General features: G+C 50.7%; 7 protein-coding genes across 7 annotated transcripts; 1 reads left to right on the top strand and 6 right to left on the bottom strand.

Annotated features, from left to right (window-relative positions):
• Window positions 1–766: 766 nt before the first annotated feature.
• Window positions 767–3,358, top strand: M437DRAFT_45005 (kinase-like protein; the record flags this gene model as incomplete). The annotated part of the gene is made up of 4 exons (XM_041021006.1): window positions 767–1,594; window positions 1,654–1,913; window positions 1,968–2,446; window positions 2,499–3,358. The coding sequence occupies 4 exons, from the start codon at window positions 767–769 to the stop codon at window positions 3,356–3,358; spliced, it is 2,427 nt and encodes an 808-aa protein (XP_040881282.1).
• A 1,231-nt stretch (window positions 3,359–4,589) lies between these two features.
• Window positions 4,590–5,476, bottom strand: M437DRAFT_45213 (tRNA specific adenosine deaminase; the record flags this gene model as incomplete). The annotated part of the gene is made up of 5 exons (XM_041021046.1): window positions 4,590–4,672; window positions 4,732–4,829; window positions 4,882–5,090; window positions 5,225–5,329; window positions 5,414–5,476. The coding sequence occupies 5 exons, from the start codon at window positions 5,474–5,476 to the stop codon at window positions 4,590–4,592; spliced, it is 558 nt and encodes a 185-aa protein (XP_040881281.1).
• Window positions 5,477–6,052: 576 nt separating this feature from the next.
• On the bottom strand, window positions 6,053–8,344 carry M437DRAFT_44541 (uncharacterized protein; the record flags this gene model as incomplete). Its single annotated transcript, XM_041020918.1, has 2 exons — window positions 6,053–7,151; window positions 7,206–8,344. The coding sequence occupies 2 exons, from the start codon at window positions 8,342–8,344 to the stop codon at window positions 6,053–6,055; spliced, it is 2,238 nt and encodes a 745-aa protein (XP_040881280.1).
• A 777-nt stretch (window positions 8,345–9,121) lies between these two features.
• M437DRAFT_64809 (hydroxymethylglutaryl-CoA synthase) lies at window positions 9,122–10,625 on the bottom strand (the record flags this gene model as incomplete). The annotated part of the gene is made up of 3 exons (XM_041024481.1): window positions 9,122–10,344; window positions 10,401–10,503; window positions 10,566–10,625. 3 exons carry the CDS (start codon window positions 10,623–10,625, stop codon window positions 9,122–9,124), a joined length of 1,386 nt encoding a protein of 461 aa, XP_040881279.1.
• Window positions 10,626–11,505: 880 nt separating this feature from the next.
• M437DRAFT_44565 (putative alpha/beta hydrolase) lies at window positions 11,506–12,362 on the bottom strand (the record flags this gene model as incomplete). Its single annotated transcript, XM_041020924.1, has 2 exons — window positions 11,506–12,222; window positions 12,273–12,362. The coding sequence occupies 2 exons, from the start codon at window positions 12,360–12,362 to the stop codon at window positions 11,506–11,508; spliced, it is 807 nt and encodes a 268-aa protein (XP_040881278.1).
• Window positions 12,363–12,703: 341 nt separating this feature from the next.
• Window positions 12,704–14,164, bottom strand: M437DRAFT_45050 (uncharacterized protein; the record flags this gene model as incomplete). Its single annotated transcript, XM_041021014.1, has 1 exon — window positions 12,704–14,164. One exon carries the CDS (start codon window positions 14,162–14,164, stop codon window positions 12,704–12,706), a length of 1,461 nt encoding a protein of 486 aa, XP_040881277.1.
• A 405-nt stretch (window positions 14,165–14,569) lies between these two features.
• Window positions 14,570–14,970, bottom strand: M437DRAFT_83196 (uncharacterized protein; the record flags this gene model as incomplete). Its single annotated transcript, XM_041027889.1, has 2 exons — window positions 14,570–14,650; window positions 14,704–14,970. The coding sequence occupies 2 exons, from the start codon at window positions 14,968–14,970 to the stop codon at window positions 14,570–14,572; spliced, it is 348 nt and encodes a 115-aa protein (XP_040881276.1).
• Between the last annotated feature and the right edge of the window lie 2,033 nt (window positions 14,971–17,003).

The following is a 17,003-nucleotide window of genomic DNA, read 5'->3' as shown; positions in this document are numbered from 1 at the left end:
GTGACACATTTTCCGTACGTTATTGCAGCGCACAAGGACACCAAAAGCCGGGCAGGATTGTCATGTTTTGTTTCACAGTTTATATCTCTTTACTCTATCCCCCTAGATCGCACGATGCAATGGCAAAAAGAACGTATTTTACTTGATTTGGTCGAGTGACAATTGTTGAGACGTTACAAGATAGGGGAAATAGCTAAGAATGCATGCGTCATGTTGCGTTGGGCAGGAGCAAGTTGAAGCTGCAAATGAGCCCCGCTTGCGTTTTGGGAGTGCCTTTGGTCGTGGTTGACAAACACCAAGCAACTGCTCAGCGCTCGCTTCGTTGGCTGTCGAGGCCTTTGACACCACGTCCCAAGGACAAGCAAGAGGTGAGTGGGCCATGCCAACACGTTCAGGCAGAATTGTTGCCGGCTGACGCAGGAGCTTCCGCAGACGTGGACAGGTAGCGCGGCAGTACGAGTCCTGTATTGCTGTTGTCGCATCATCCACCCCATCTTTCCCACCCGTGCTATCCATCCCACCCAAAGTCAGCTTTCATCATCACAAAGACGCGCTGCCTACCACCACAAAGGCCGCTTCCATTGCTACAGCCATGGACTCGCAACAGCAGCAGTCATGGCAAGCGAACCCGGCCGGCTCTGCCTCCCGACATGGCTCCATTGCAGCTGCGTCGCAGCAGCAGCCGCCCAAGTACGACCCCTACAAGATGGCCCGTCCCTCGTCGCAGACCAACCCCCTTGACGGCGACAACGACGGAGACAGAGTCATGGAAGACGCAGATCCCTACAACCGCCAGAAATACTCGTCCAGCTCGCGCACTCCTACTCAGAGGAACGCTTACCTTTCGTCGCAACCCAACATGGACTCGGCCGCTGCCCGCCGCTACTCGCCCATGAACACGACCTCCCCCACCTCACCATACGTGTCCAGTCCAAATCAGTACACTCCACAGCAGATGCGACAATCGCCTACGCGTCACATGTACTCGTCGCCTACTCAAGCGCGCCCGAATCTCCCTCCAATTCAGTCCAATGCCGACTTCTACCCCTCGCCATTTAATCAGAGCGGTCCCCAATCTCCGCGCCTGCCTCCTCCCAACCAGTCCCATTCCGAGCCACAGAATCGCGGTCCGGTCCCTGCCTTCACAAAGTGCGACAACATTGGCGATTTGCAGCCTCGTGTAAATGCTCAGCCGCCTTTCAGAAGAGCTCATCCCGATGGCGGTTTCATCTCGCCTTTGCAGGCCTTGACTACACAATTACCTGCGACATATAGAATCTGCAACCCGAACTTCCAATACGAGAGTTCGCGCAACCCGCGTCGAGTCCTCACCAAGCCATCTAAGGGCACCAAGAATGACGGATACGACAATGAGGACAGCGATTATATTCTCTATGTCAACGACATCCTCGGCAGCGACGATACCAACAACAAGAACCGCTACCTCATCCTTGACGTTCTTGGCCAGGGCACCTTTGGTCAGGTGGTAAAATGCCAGAATCTCAAGACACAGGAGGTTGTTGCGGTCAAGGTGGTGAAGAACCGCACTGCCTACTTCAACCAGAGCATGATGGAGGTTTCCGTACTAGACTTGGTGAGCTTCAAGATATCGTGCGTGACGTTGATTTGACTTAGCTGACTGTCTTCGCGTAGCTCAACGGACGCATGGATAAAAACGACGACCATCACATCCTCCGACTCAAAGACACCTTCATCCACAGACAGCACTTGTGCCTGGTGTTCGAGTTGTTATCGGTCAACCTGTACGAGCTCATCAAGCAAAATCAATTCAGAGGATTGAGCACCACTCTTGTGAGAGTTTTCGCCCAGCAGTTGCTGAGTGGTCTGTGTTTGCTTAGCAAAGCGCGCTTGATCCACTGCGATCTGAAGCCTGAGAATATTCTACTCAAGAAGTCTGTTTCATTGCTACACATGGGTATAATGATCAACAGCTAACACTTTGACAGCCTCGAGAGTCCAATCATCAAGATAATTGACTTCGGATCAGCATGCGACGAACGTCAAACAGTATACACATATATCCAATCGCGCTTCTACAGATCGCCAGAAGTGTTGCTCGGCTTGCCCTATTCAGCAGCTATTGACATGTGGTCTCTGGGCTGTATTGTCGTCGAGCTTTTCCTCGGCTTGCCTCTATTCCCTGGGTCGTCCGAGTACAACCAAGTATCGCGAATTACTGAGATGCTCGGCCTTCCTCCTACCTGGATGCTTGAAGTCGGCAAGCAATCAGGCGAGTTCTTTGAGAAAACACATGACGAGTTTGGTCGCAAAACCTACCGTCTCAAGCCAATGGACCAGTACTCGAGAGAGCACGGCACAAAGGAGCAACCCAGCAAGAAATACTTCTCCGCGACAACGCTTCCTGAAATTATTCGCAATTACCCAATGCCGCGTAAGGGCATGAAACAAGCGGAAATTGACCGTGGTATGTATCTTCGAAGGAAACACGACCGCCAACAAAAGCTAACATGGGTCAGAAATGAACAACAGAGTCGCTTTTATCGACTTTGTCCATGGTCTCCTGAACATCAACCCACTGGAGAGATGGACGCCACAGCAGGCTCGCACTCATCCTTTCATCACCCAACAAAAGTTCACCGGCCCCTTCCAGCCTCAAATGCATCTCAAATCCTCATCTTCTCGCTCACCTGCCCCTGGCCTCCAACAACAGCAGCAAGCTGAGGCTCTGTCCAAGCAGCGTGCTCAGGCCGCACAACAGCAACAGCATCAGCAACAACAGGCTCAATCTGCTGCCAACGCTGCTTATGCCAACATGCACATGCACACTCAACCTCCTGGCTACCCAGCTTCTCCTCACGCCCAGCAATCGCCCATGTACTCTAACATGTACACTCCCACACAGCAGCAACAAGCTCCTCCTCCATATCCTTCAGCCGCTGTGCCCAACGCATACAACCAAGCCCCAATGCTGCAGCAACCGCCGCCAACCGCTTCAATGCACGGCCACCAGTCTCAGCAACATTCCTACCAGCACAACCAACCTCAATCGTCGCTCTACGCTCAGGCCACCACAAGAGCTGGTCGTCAGCGTGCCTCGACCATGGATCTAGCGAACGGTATTCCCTCGACATTGCAACGCGTAGTATCACACCTCGATCCCAACGCACCCATCCGACTACAACCTAGTCCGGCCTACTACCCCCCTCCGAATGAGCAAACAGGTGACGTCGGCAATGTCGGTGGCAGAAGACGTATGAGCAGGGGACCAAGAGATGCTCGAAGTCAGACAAACTTTGTACGACAGCTAGAAGATCGTACATTGGAAGAAGGATGGACAGGTGGAAACAACAACAACGGTGGTGGTGGCTGGGCTTGATGAGTGAACTCTGTCGACGAACTGGACGGACAGACACAATGGTTTTCCTCTTTCTTTTCTTTGATGTGTAACACAGAAGTCCACCAACGATGTCCCGAATCAATGGCCTTCTGCCAAAGTCGAGGCTTGCGCCTTTGCCTTCCGGCCGCCCCTACAAGAAGAGAGAGACACATCTCTTCCTCTGGAATTGGCGCAGCATGTCAGGGGTCCAACCTGCTCTCACCTTTCTTGTCTCCGCCGCAACGATCGAAGCCGAACAAGGATTATGGTGGTCCTTACACAAAACACTGGTACTATGTTGTTTTTCGAGTAGGGAATTTCTTGTGTATGAGTGGAAATGGGATTGGAACTATGTCGAGAACGACAGCATCGCAAAGGGAGACATTGCTGGATAAGAAGAACAAGGAAGGATATTCTGCATCAACCAAGTGTTTTTTTTTCTCTTCTCTTGAGATCACTTGAAAGCTTTCTTTCTTTTCTTGGACACTCAAAAAGGGGTTTTGCAAGGTCTGACCAGCCCCATCGCCAGAGACATGGGTCGGTGGCTAAGGAGCAAAGAGGCATGAGATACACATGGCAGAAAATTTCACCTTCCCTTTTTGTTCTCCCTTCATGCTGCATGAGACATTCCTTACCGTCTTTACGTCACCTCTGGCTTGGACGGTAGTTGTAGTTTAGCAACGATGGCGGTAACACGACCTGAGATGTCTGGGAAGAAGACTGTTTCAAGCAAGACGGCGGACGATCAAAACAAAACTTGGGAGTTTGGCATGCACGACATGTGTGTATATGTGTGAAGGGCAAATTTTCTTCTCGTTTTCTGGAGGATATGATAACGTCTGCTATTCTTTTCTGTGCTTGCTTCCACGAGAACAAGACCTTCAGTCCATCTCTCTTCTCTCTTTCTCATGCCTTTGATGCATTCCATAACACTGCTTTTGCCTAGTTCTGCTGTTTGAATGTGCAGTGTTTCCTTCGTCCGCTCCTCGACGGGCAAAGAGGTGTCTATTAACACTGCTGAAATGCTGTTTGGTGTAGGAATTGGTGAGTGAAGGTCTGGTCTGTTTTGTGTTCGTTGCATGCTGGGTATTGATGAGGTTCATGCAAGAGACGAGCACAATCTCTGTAGCCAGCAAGGAAAAACGGCGACGAGGTCCGGATTGATTGGTAGTCGTACAAGGTGGGTGTTGGTTGGTTGATTTGGTTCAGAGAAGAATGTCGTTCTTCACTTTCAACCCTCGGGGTTCTTCATGTTGACCAGAGGAAGAATGTCGGTCTTGAGCTCTCTGTTCTTCTTCTGCTTGGGCTCAGGGGCTGTAGAAACTCAGAGTTAGCAGTTAAAAATAAAAGCGGAAAAGCATGACAGCACTAACCCTTCTCGTTCTCCTGAACGTAGAAGCGACGGAGCAGCATAATGGCCTCGGCTCTGAAGATGCCGCCGTAGATCTTGTAGGGAGGGTCGACGCTGGGACTGTTCACTTGTCAGTGTCTTGAGTTAATGTAGATGATGGTTGTCAACTCACTCGTCACAGATACGCATGACTCCACCACAGCCACCGAAGCGGTCGTTCAGGCAGCCAAAGTAGACAGCGCGGATGCGGAACTGGCGCAGGACAGAGGCGCACATGATGCAAGGCTCGACAGTGACATACAAGTCACACTCCTGAAGGATCTCGGGCTTGTGTTCAGCGAGGATCTGGCTCAGGGCGACGAACTCGGCATGGCGAGTGCCCTGGATGAAAGCATGTCAGATAATGATTGTGAAAAGAGAAGTGATCGACCAAGTGTTGTTGGGATGAGATGGGAAGATGGTTGGATAACAAGCGCAGTGTGCGAGTCGAATGAGATCTTGATGTGTTTACTTACATTCATGGTGATGTTGGTGCCGTTCATGCCCTTGGCGATGATCTTTCCATCGTGGACGAAGACACAGCCAACAGGAGTCTCATCAGAGGCGAGAGCGAGCTCGGCCTGAGAGAGAGATGAGGGTTAGCGCATGTTCATGTTTTAAAGATCTTTTGATAAAAAGTATGTGCGGAAAGGGTGAAAGCATACCATGTTGATGGCCTCGCGCATGAAAGCCTCATGGTAGGGCCTGTTTTCGACGTGAGCGGTCATGGCATCCATTTCGGCTTCGGATGGGGTGGGCGAGGAAGGATAGTCGATAGAATCCATCGTGAATAAATACTGATTTATTATGATGTCGTGGTGGACGGAAGTCTCGACACAAGGAAGGCGCGACGAAATATGCGGCCGGACGACTACGACGGCCGTGATGAAGTGAGTGCCAAGCAAACACAACTGACGCAAAAAAGTAGTAAGACACGCTTCACAAGCAAACGGCAAGTTGGTGAGAAGTGAATGTTCCTAATAGATAAAATGCATGTTCTCATGAGTGAATTCAAAGGCAAGAAACTACCAAGCTACTTTGCTGTACGAGAAGATATAGAAACCATTTGAAACCAACGCGCCATATCTCCCACAAGCGAGAACCCCAGTTTACTTTCCTATGATAAAAACAAAACAGAATCTCTTCAAGATATTCCACAACTTGATCCTCCAATAGTTGATTAACGCCGTCCCGCTTTCTAAGCTCGCTTACCGATCAGAACAGAATGTGACAAAGGAAACAAGATATCTCCCTGGTACCAGAAGAGGAAAGAAATCATAGACACAAAAATAGAACAGAGAAGATTACGAGCTTGGTGAAGATCCACTCCACCACTCACAATGACAAGCGCCAGCAATGGGATCACGCTTGACCTTTGACGATCCTGTCGGAGCCGCGCCATACGTCTCTTGTTGATAAGCGCTGTAATCCGGATCAGACTCTTGCAGATAGACTGTTATTTGCTGCCCTGTGCTTGGATCATCGAGGGAGCCTGCCATGCCATTGTCCAAGATTTGGAACTGCTGGCAGTACGGTTGCACGCTGTCCGGCACACGACGCTCTTCGATCTTGACGACATAGCCAAAGGAAGACAGTTCAGCAAACGTCCACATACGTTTCTCCAGTTGCCAGCCACGTCTTGCTTTACGACCATTGGAACCGTGGTTGTAAGGATTGGAAGTGTATGCAGTGGACTGGACTGCAGAAGTCAAGGTAGCCGTTGTCGAAGGACCTGACACTTCAATGATGGTAGAAGTAGTTAGTGGGAATGATGAGGACTTGGCGTGTTTCACATCCGAGGAAGTTGAGGTAGATGAAGATGGAGATGAAGTTGACGAGGACTGGCTCGGATCTGTGTAGTTATTGGCATAGATGAAGCCTTCGAGGAAGGTACCATTGAACCAGCAGAACCACGGCTTGTCTCCAGCTTGGACCTGGTGCTGAGTGAACCAGTCATTGCCGCCGATATATGAGCGCTTCTGCGCGACGCTTGCAGGGAAAGCACTCTCAGGAACAACGACGAACTTGTCGTAGAAAGTCTGGAAATAGAAAGCAGGTCCTCGATAAGGCTCATCATCATCTTCGACAGAGATGAATGGAGCGAAATGCGTGTTGGGAGGTTGCGTGCCATAGTTGATACCAGTAGCATTGCTGAATCCATACAGAGAGGCACCTTCGTTGTTGCTTCCGTCCGGTGAAAGGCCGATGTTGATGGCCATCTGCGGCGTGCCATAAATGTTGCAAGTCCAAGCGGCTGAGTAATTCTGGTTGACAATACAGGCTGATTGTGTGGCTCTAGGCTGACCGAAGTCCAGAGCATAAACACCAGTCGGTGGTGGTGCACCTATGGATGATGTAGGAATGGGTGAGGCATCTAGAAGAGTTGTGGTATTACCATGGTGCCTAGATACGCTTGTTAGTAGAATACCGGAAAACAGGCTGACAATGAGAACTTACTTGGTCGTAGCTTTGACAGCTGATTTCCTAGCACTGGCGAAGATACCACCAATGGCGGCGCCCAAAACAATCGCAATGAAGGCAAGCACGCAGAGAGACAACAAGATCCACCAAAAAGGGATACCACAGAAGCGCGTCTTCCGCTTCTCTTTCCATGACTTCTCGCTCCAACTCTTGTTCTCTGATGGAGTGCGCTCCGAGTCGGTAGAGTTCATTTGTTGCATCTCACTATAGCCACGAGTGGTGGCCTGATCTGACATACTTTCGGGCTGACGCTGTTGCTGCATCAAGGGAACATGCATACGGCTGCCGTTGGTGGGAGTAGCCATTTGTGCTGGTATTACGACTGGTTTTGGCACACCATCCTCAGGATACTCGGAGTAAGGGGGTAGTTGTTCCGAATGACCATCGACTCCAATGATATCCTGTTCTTCGTCTTCAGGCCCTCGTGCTCTCACAAAGCCTTGTGATCTGCCAGGGAAGCCAACCGGAATGACCGTCTGGGCATGGTTCGGTGCAGGAGCAGCAGTGTCGGCTGCCTCGTGTTCAGAAACATTTTGTGGATACATGCTGTAAGGGTGAGCAGGTCCTTGGCTTGGGACGGCGGTAGATTGTGCCGCACGAACGGTAGAGGCAGTGGTAGATACAGAAGGAGTGCGTGCTACACTGGTGCCCTGAGGATACATGGAATATGGGTGACTAGGGCCGCCGGTGCCGAGGAGAGGGCTCGCGGTGCGAGCATATGTTCTCGATGATGAAGCGGTGCTAAGTCTGTGGGCGATCCCAGGAGCATATTGAGCTGTCGAAGAGGATTGGATACTGGTTGAGCGCTGGAGTGCGGAGCGCTCGTCGATATTGTCGTCATCATCGTCCTCTGTGCTGCTGAAGGGGTTCTCGACATCTCGCGGTTTGTGCATGCTATTTCTGCTGGGACCAGCGGCAAACCGAGGAGCATCCGACATGTGTGCGTGAACGCTATGGATAGACGGGTCTTCGGAGTGGATTGACCATCGGTCATTGTTCGGGTGGACGCGGCCAGGAGCAAAGCCGTCAGCGACTCCGTCAAAGTCGTCTACGGCATATTCGTCGTCGAAAACGTCATCTGTCGACTTGCGAGGCTGATCACGAAGGTTGGCCATGTTTTAGGAGAATCGACGGTGTGGTAAAAAGTGGTTGAGACGCGGTCGAGTGGTCGGTCGTCGGGGCCCGGCACCTGGGGCTCGGGAGGGGGTGAGGGCAGCAAAACGAGCGCGTTCGGTTGACTCGTCGTATCGGATGGGCAAAGGTATGGCGTAGAAGAGAATTTCACGAATTTCGAATAGCGAGTGTTGGATAGGCAGAGATAATGGGCAGAAGCAATGGCTTGTCGTCGCAGCGAAACGCCCAGTTTGCCAGCAGGTGCCAAGGAGAAGAATGAACGCTAAGGGGGCATCCGCTGCGCTCTGATCGACTCCACGGGACGCTGAGACAGATTTAGCGACCAAGACCAAGTCCACAGCCGCCTCTTCCGTCACTCCCCGTGTTCTTTTCGGCACAACACTGTTTGCACCTGTCATGAACACTATCGAAACCAAGCCGAGCCAGGTTTCTTTTTTTTTGGCTCTCAAGAGTCTGTTCTTGGAAAGTGTCTTGGTATTTGCATGCTTTTCATGTCGTTATCGTCTGCCCTCTGACTATCATGGCTTTAAGACGAGTTAAAAGTACTACTACAATTCTGTATGCGCCGCTGTTCCATCCGTAATCCGAGAAAATGATGAAGAAGAAATAAAAAAGAAAAAAGAGTTCGCGACACAAGCCGTGAAGCATGCAGTCAAACACTCGACAGCCGGAGGGTCCGCTCTAAAGTCTGTGCCGACAGTGCTTGTCTTCACCACGATGCCTTCATCCACTCTCCTACCACTTTGCAGTCAAAACATTTACTGCTTGATGGCATACTCTCTTCTGAACATCTCGTCGACCTTGGTCAGGTAGTAGGTACCAGGGAAGAGAGTCTCAGGGTTGCCTGAAGGCGAGTAGTCCTTCTTCAAGTGAGCACGCTCACGGAGGTTGCACATCTCGTCGTAAACCTCAGGGGCAACGACTCTGCGCGAGTCGAGTCTGTTCTGGAGGTCAATCTGCTTCATCATCTCCTCGGTGCTGCCCTTAACTCTGAACGAGAAGAAGGATGAGGCGAGGCCTGATCCGTATGAGAAGATTCCGACGCGCTTGCCCTGGAGGTCTTGCGATGAAACGTTGGAGAGAAGAGCGCAGAGCGAACCGTAGACGGATCCGCAGTACATGTTACCACACATGGTGGGGACCTGGATCGAAGGCTGCACGCGAGCAGCGAAGCGCTTCCTGGAGAGGGCCATGAAGGTCTTCTCGACGGTCTTGTCGCTGTATGAGGTCTCGACGTCCATACCCTTGAGCTCGGCAGGAACCTCGGCGAAGATAGGGTTCTCGGGGTTCTTCTTGTAGTCGTTGTAGAGCATGCGGGCGTAAGACTTGGAAACCAGCTTGCATGTAGGGGCGTGGAAGCACATGTGATCGAAGCGGTCAAGAGGAGTCTCGGGCTCGGCGTGGACACCGTTGCCGTTAGCAGCACCATTGGCCTTGGACTTCAGCTGAGCCTCGCGAGTGTTGTAGGCCTCGTAACAAGCATCAACAGCCTGAGTGTAGCACTTGATGGAGAAGTGACCGTCGACGATGGGGTACTCGCTGGTCAGGTCGGGCTTGTAGAAATCGTATGCGTGGGTGATGTAGCTGCCTCTGTGGCCGGGCTCGAAAGCCAGGGGAGCGTCGGGGCCAACCAGCATGGCAACGCATCCAGCACCACCAGTGGGTCTGGCGGCACCCTTCTTGTAAAGAGCAATGTCACCAGCGACGACAATGGCGAGTCGACCATCCCATGCTGAGGACTCGACCCAGTTGATGGCGTTGAAAAGTGCGTTGGTGCCACCGTAGCAAGCGTTGACAGTGTCGACACCCTCGACATTGGTGTTGCCCGACTCTTTGAAAAGCTGCATCAAGACGGACTTGACCGATTTGGACTTGTCGAGAATGGTCTCGGTACCGACTTCGAGGCGACCAATGTCCTTGGGGTCGATCTTGTACTTGCGGAGGAGCGAGGAGACGGCGGTCAGAGCGAGCGAGTAGATGTCTGGCAACTTGTTAGATTTTGGTTCCTGAAATCGCACTTGCTGATCGCGTGCTCACCCTCTCTGTCGTCGCAGAAGCTCATTCTGGTCTGGCCGAGACCAATGGTGTACTTTCCAGCGCTGACTCCATCGAACTTCTCGAGTTCGGCCTGGTCAACACACTGCGCAACACGTATGGTTAGCGATTGCTTTGCAGCATAATCAGACGGTGCAAATCGCGAACCTGGCTGGGGAAGTAGAGCTCAATGGCCTTGATACCGATGTTCTCAGGGCGTTCAGACATTGTGGCGTAGTGATTGGAAAAAGTTGAGAGTATGGTAGAAAGGGGGTATCAGAACAATATTAGCAAGAAACAACGAAGCAACAAGCTCAACAAAGAAACAACAGCAGCGTTGGATTCAAGGAAAGAGGGTAGAGAGATGGACGTGGAGGTTGGTTCGAGGACTGCGCGCCAAATTATACTCCGACTTTAATTACCTAAGGTACTTTGGTCTCTACAAAATAATCAGTCCACTCAAGGGGCTGGCGCTGGATAAGCTTCCCACGTCTTCTTATCCAACGCCTGTCGCCAAGAGCTTCTGCTTCATGTTCGAAACACTCGTACGATGTTCTTCCAACGTGCCAACCATCTGCCTGCCATGTCAACTGCCGTTGACTTCTCGTGACTATCTACATTGTTATTATTGGTCCAGAGATTCAATATATGCTCCCCTCACATCGTATCGCGACTTGGAATAGAGGCATAGGAGCAACTGCCGGATTCGGACTGTTGAAACGTCGATTAAAACTCTCTGACACGTTGGCTATCCAAACCCTCAACCACACCGCCTTGCGGCCCTATCCCACATCGCCCCTTTCCCTCAACAAATGTTGCTGGGGGCCTGGAGCAGGTCGCTCGAGGGATGGAACATCTAATCATATCAGATTTGTATTCTCCGGTCATCAGCTCCATCTCTTTGTTCGAACAGTGTGCTGATTCAATGTTTCGCATTCTGGACAGCATCCAGTTTTTGTATGTGGAGACTGTCCCGCAGCGCAGCTCAACCAAGCGGGTACCTGCAGGGTCTGGTTTATTTGAACATACCAGACATGTCAACCGATATCGCGTAAAGTGTCCAACGATCTGGTCGTTACTGCTGTGATCAACTCGATAACAATTGGCTCTATAAGGTCTGCTTGAGGAATTCGACAGACAGTTTTCCAACCTCTGTCGGGTCTTCAATGCAGTGCCAGTGACCGCACTTGCTCATGACAACCATGTCTTTCTGGCCAGAGCCAAGCGCTCCAATGATCTTCTCGCATCCAGCCACAGGTGCACTCTTATCCTCCTCTCCAGCAATAATCAGAGTCGGACACGAAACCTTTCCATACTTTGGTGGTGATTTGTGCGCATTGGCAATCACCCTGCACAAACTGATGTATCCAGCAGGCTCCATTCCAAGCAGCAGTTCTCGGATAAAGGCGTGGTGCAAGGAGTTTGCTTTGGAGCCTACTGCAGCATAGGGCACGGTATCTGCCATAGCTTCCATGCCTTTGTCTGCGACCTTGTTGATGCGGTCCTCGAAGACGGGTGTGACATCTGAGGTGGGCCAGACAGGTCCTACTAGAATGAGTCCTTGGATGCGATCTGGCCACTCGGCTGCCACTTCAGGACCAACTATGCCAGACATGCTGTGGCCAACAAAGACTGCTTTGTCAATTGATAGAACATCCATCAGAGCAATCACGTCCTCGGCTAGGCTGTGGATACTCTGTTCAACATAGGTGTAAGACGAGAGACCTGATCCGGTCATGTCGAAAGTGATGCAGCGGTAACCCTGCTCTGTCAAGAATGGTACCACTGCAGTGTAGTAGTTGTTACTGGAGCCCAAGCCATGGCTCTAGTGATATCTTAGCAGCTGTATACTAGTTCATGATCACGGTTCCTTACCATGACAAGTGTTCCTCGGGGGGAAGAGTCATCTTTGGGTGACCAGTCTTTATAGTACAGGGTCTTGTGATTGACCTTGGCGAACGGCATAGTAGGATGAAGCACTGGGAAAGAGAGGAAGAGAGAAAAGAATGGTCCGTATGTTCTCTGATTTTTATTCGTAGATGGACACAGAAGCTGTTATGTTTTGTAAGGGTAGGAAGATGAAAGAGGTGTCGTATTGATTCACCTCGTCATAAGCGGAGGAGGGGTTCGGAGTGCCTCATCCGACTCCTCGGAAAGGTTCTCTCGGATACTATCTACATCTTCAAAAGTGTATAATACAAAGGATTATTATGCGCTGTATACTATTGAACGTTCGAGAGATATATTGTTCAGGCACCTCTATGATTACTCTGCGCCCATCATCCCCGTGAAGGCAAAATATGTGTTTACAAGCTCGGATTGGGCATTGATTTACCCTCTTTCTCGTAGCCAGCGTACCGTCTCTTTTGGGCATCTCTCATCCTCTCGATAGCATCCTCAACAGTCAACTCGGTGACCTTTGTCACATCGACCTCTTTCTCAAGTCCAGTCTTGGCTGCGATCCAAGTACCACTTGTCTCCACCGTGCCTTCCGTACATTTCCGGCAGAACGCGCCCCATGAATCGACACAACGCTTGCTGTTAGCAAGTGTAGGTAGAAGCATAGCAAAACAGTGAGGCATTGCCTCGTACTGCTCGAAGTGGACCTTTACACCTTGAGTGGCTGCCCTGACAGCGACTACCAAATCTTCGTCCGTGAGAAGTTCTTCTCCTGTCTCGATCCAAAGTGGTGGTGCATTGCTCCAGTCTTTGGCCGCGAGTGGGGACACGAGAGGGTGACATATCATACTGAGATCGCAGAACAAGTCACCTCTAGGCGGTGTAGTAGGCCAGAAATCGTCTTTTGGAAATCGTCCCAAGGCATCGTCATGATCTGCTGGCGGAAGGTAGTCGTACTTTGCATTGTGTACTAAAGAAGGCATTGATCTGGTGATATCGAACCAGCCAGAGTTGGCTGATGCGCCGGCAGGTAGAGGTACCTCAACTGCCTTTCCGTGGTACCGGACAGTAGGGTTCTTTGAATCCACTGGCTTAGTACGATGAAGTTGCAACAAGAGTTGAAGCAGCGCGAAAACCAAGTTACCACCTGCCGAGTCACCGGCAAAGACAATATTGCTCGCAGAGACCGGCTCATGCAAAGCTCCAGGAGGTGGGTACAACAAGTAGAGATATGCGTTAAGTGCGTCTAGTAGCTGTGATGGAAAAGCAGCTTGTGGCGCGAGACGATAGGCAACATTGAATGCTCTTCCATTGCAAGCCTTTGCTAATTTCGAAACATTCAGTCTGTGAGTTCCAAATCCGCACATGTAGTAGGCTCCACCATGGAGATAGAGAATTGTCGTCTTGCTCGATGTCGTGGGCTCATTCATCAATTTGTTATATTTCTCCTGCTCTGAGATGTTCGGCAAAGGCTCTTCAGCACCAGCATCAGGTCGGAAGCCCGTCCACTCGGCTTCGATAGCAGAAAGTCCTGGCTTTGTATATGTCTCATTGCCATCTCCAAGGTCTGCAATGGCAGTAAAGGTGGCATCTCTGATGCTTTCGTCCTTGGGAGCCGGAATAGTGACTTTGGCTGTCCAGACCTTACCCTTGGCGCCAGGATCCTGCAGAGTGCGAGCTTGCGTCAGTCCAACTGGGGAGGGACCACCGTTCATGAGAGAGCGCAAGAAAGCAACAGTCATTTCGGTCTTGAGATCCCATTTTGAAGATGTTGGAGATAGCGATAGGGAGTGAGCAACGGCCGTCTTCGTAAACGACGGGATGCGTGGAAACAAAAATTTGACGATACCATATGTTGAGTTGTCCATGTTGAGCGTCTTCACAAATGATGAATTTATGAAAAGACGTGTGATGGTGGTCTTGATTAGGGGCAAGAGATGGATATGGAACGCGGAATATCAACACATGACGTCGACACTCTTTCCACGTGCCTCGGCTTTAAGCGCAAGAAAACAAAAGACAAAAGGCGGTCACCAGCTGGGAAGCATGAAATGAAACTGAACGGACTAACGACTCGTGGAAAGGAAGATTGCATGTGATCCGAACTTGAACCCAGGCGAGCATGGCGCCTTGCGATAGTTCCAAGATGGACCAACACAGTATTGTAGTATTTGGTGTTCCCGTAAATGCCATAATGTTTCCAAACCAACGCCTTGCTAAACCCAAGAGATAAAATGATATGTGAGGATGAGAGGAGAGAGGGAGGGAGCGGCTTAAAGGATACCGTCGTGCTCGCCAGGTAGTCTTTTGACTCTTTTCTGTTCCCAGTTGTCGAGATCCTTGGCGGCCAGTCTCTGCGCTTTGTGTCAGATAGGGTCGTACAGAAGAGCTCAAGCAGTTCACGTACGTAGTATTCCTCCTTCAAGTCAATCCTTCGCCTGTCCTTGCCAATACCGAGCTCTTCTTCCTTGGACAGTTGCTTGACTTTGCGGTCATGCTTTTCATATCTGATGGCGGTTGCGGGGGTCAAGAAGAAAGAGCCCAAAACCATTGTCGCAATGAAGGGGAGGCCGAAGAGAGCGAAGGGGTGTTTAGCGAGCAGTGCGCGGTATCTAGCAGGCATAGTGCCATTGTACGAGCTCGAGCGGAAGCGTTTGGCCGGGAAGACAGCCATGTTGGGTGGCTGTGCGTATGGACCTGGATTGAATGCGCGACTTGTTGTCCAGAGTGATGTCTTGATGACAGTGCTGAGAAGGTGGTTCCTAAGCGGCGAATAGAATATGCAACTGCTTTTGCAGCTGCTGCTTGCTTGAGCACTCGCTTCAGCCTTCTCCAGACTGACGCCGCCGCAACTTCCAAATCAATTTACGCAACACGTGACGACGTGGCCATCCATCAGCGCGTCTTCCCATTTCATTCACCATTTGCTCGTATCGAACAACAGCCAGGTGACATGTCTGCTGCTTTTACGGCTGCGTCCTGATCAAGTCATGCAAGATGGTCGGGAGGCTTCTCGCTCACAGTCATGGTCGTGGTGCCGCTTCCATAGGTGGCGATGATTTGACTGCTGCAAATCTTCCACCACCCTCTACCCTTGCTGCCCAACTTGTCCAAAATCACGTCGACACTGCCCGTGGTTTGAATCAACCAGACACAACCGTCACCTTCCGTCAGCTACTGCAAGAAATCCTCAGTAAATCTTCGGTCCCCGAGACCGATGTTGATGTCAATCATAAATTAATCAAGGTTGTTGTCGAGGCAGGTCTTGATGTCCTATTTCAAGATGACCCATTTGCTCAATGGGACTTTCTGATCCCCCAAGCAATCGACAGTCTGGCTGTCATCCAGTCCACCATTCAAAGACAGCCAGACATTCTTTTCAACAACGATACAGCAAACCCCGATCAAAATCCCCATCTCCTGCTTTGGCTTTTTCCCAAGCTGCTCATGATATCTAAGCACACAAAGGGCGCTCAGCTGCAGGATTCCTTGGTCTCCCTCCTGTCTTCGCTAGTCTTGAGCCTGTCCAAGACTCTGGACCTATGGCCATACGCAAAAGCATTGCTGCAAATGCTTCGGGACTGTGCTACTGACCTTTTTGTGTTACTCCAAGACAGCCGCGTTTTCTCAAAGTCTGCCGCTCAAGTACCCGCTGTCTTGTTACCACCGGTCAGGAGTACGTCGAACATCTGGCCGCAGACAGAGAACAATGTAGCCCTGTCTTTAGGTCATCAGTTATCTACAAACGATGCCTTGTCAGCTGTCGGGATATTACTGCTACTTGTTTCTGTCCTACAAAACATTGCATCAGCAAAGTCGACCTTGACGCAATTCCAGACCTCAACATTTCCGTTACACAAATGGGTATCTGACTCAGTTGCCTTTTTGAATCGAATTCTGTTTCAACATAAATCATGGTTTGAAAAACATTCTTTCTTTTCTACGGCTGCTTTGCAGATTATTCGTCTTCAAGATGTCATCTTGATTGGCTCGCCAGATCCGACCATCCACAATCGCACATCTTATATGCTCGCTGGCCTCTGCGAGTCTTGTTCAAGGCTCATTGTTCATGATGGAGAAACATTGCCAGATGCAGAGTTGCAAACGGAGCTTACGTCGATTGTCGAGAGGTTGGTCGGCCGCTACGATGCAGAGTATGGATACATAATCGAAGAATTTCTACTTCCCTCTTTTCGAGCCTTAGCTCGCAATTCGACAAAGTTTGAGGCTGCTAGCGAGTCTTTGCGCTACGTGGTACGTCAATGTCTGGAGAGACATGACAGAAAAGGTCAGACTGATGTTGTCATGAGCGACCACGCCCCCCAGATCCACCCCGAACTGCCAGCCTCGAGGCCAGCGGGGACAAGACCGTTACGAAGAGACTTACAGGGCTTATTGAACCCACGAGATACACGATCCAGTAGCCAATCGGAAGATGCGTACGAGAAGCTCAAACATAGAATTGACGCTCTTCTGGGCAAAGCGACCACCACAGGTACAGACAGTCCCGACGTCGCGTAAGTTCCTCTTCTTCAAGATCTTATTCACATGTATGCTGACTTTCTGGAAGATCGCGTTACGCTGCTTTCTCTGAAGTCGAACGGAGCACGTTCTGGGAGATGGTTCGGTCTTGTGCTTGCGCTGCTACGAATAATTTGCACAACGGAAAATGCTCGTTCTGTGACGGAGACCGACGCTTGCAGCAAG

The sequence above is a fragment of the Aureobasidium melanogenum genome (assembly GCF_000721775.1).
Source record: "Aureobasidium melanogenum CBS 110374 unplaced genomic scaffold scaffold_6, whole genome shotgun sequence".
NCBI classification, from domain to species: domain Eukaryota; kingdom Fungi; phylum Ascomycota; class Dothideomycetes; order Dothideales; family Saccotheciaceae; genus Aureobasidium; species Aureobasidium melanogenum.
This window is presented reverse-complemented; position numbering and strand designations above follow the sequence as displayed.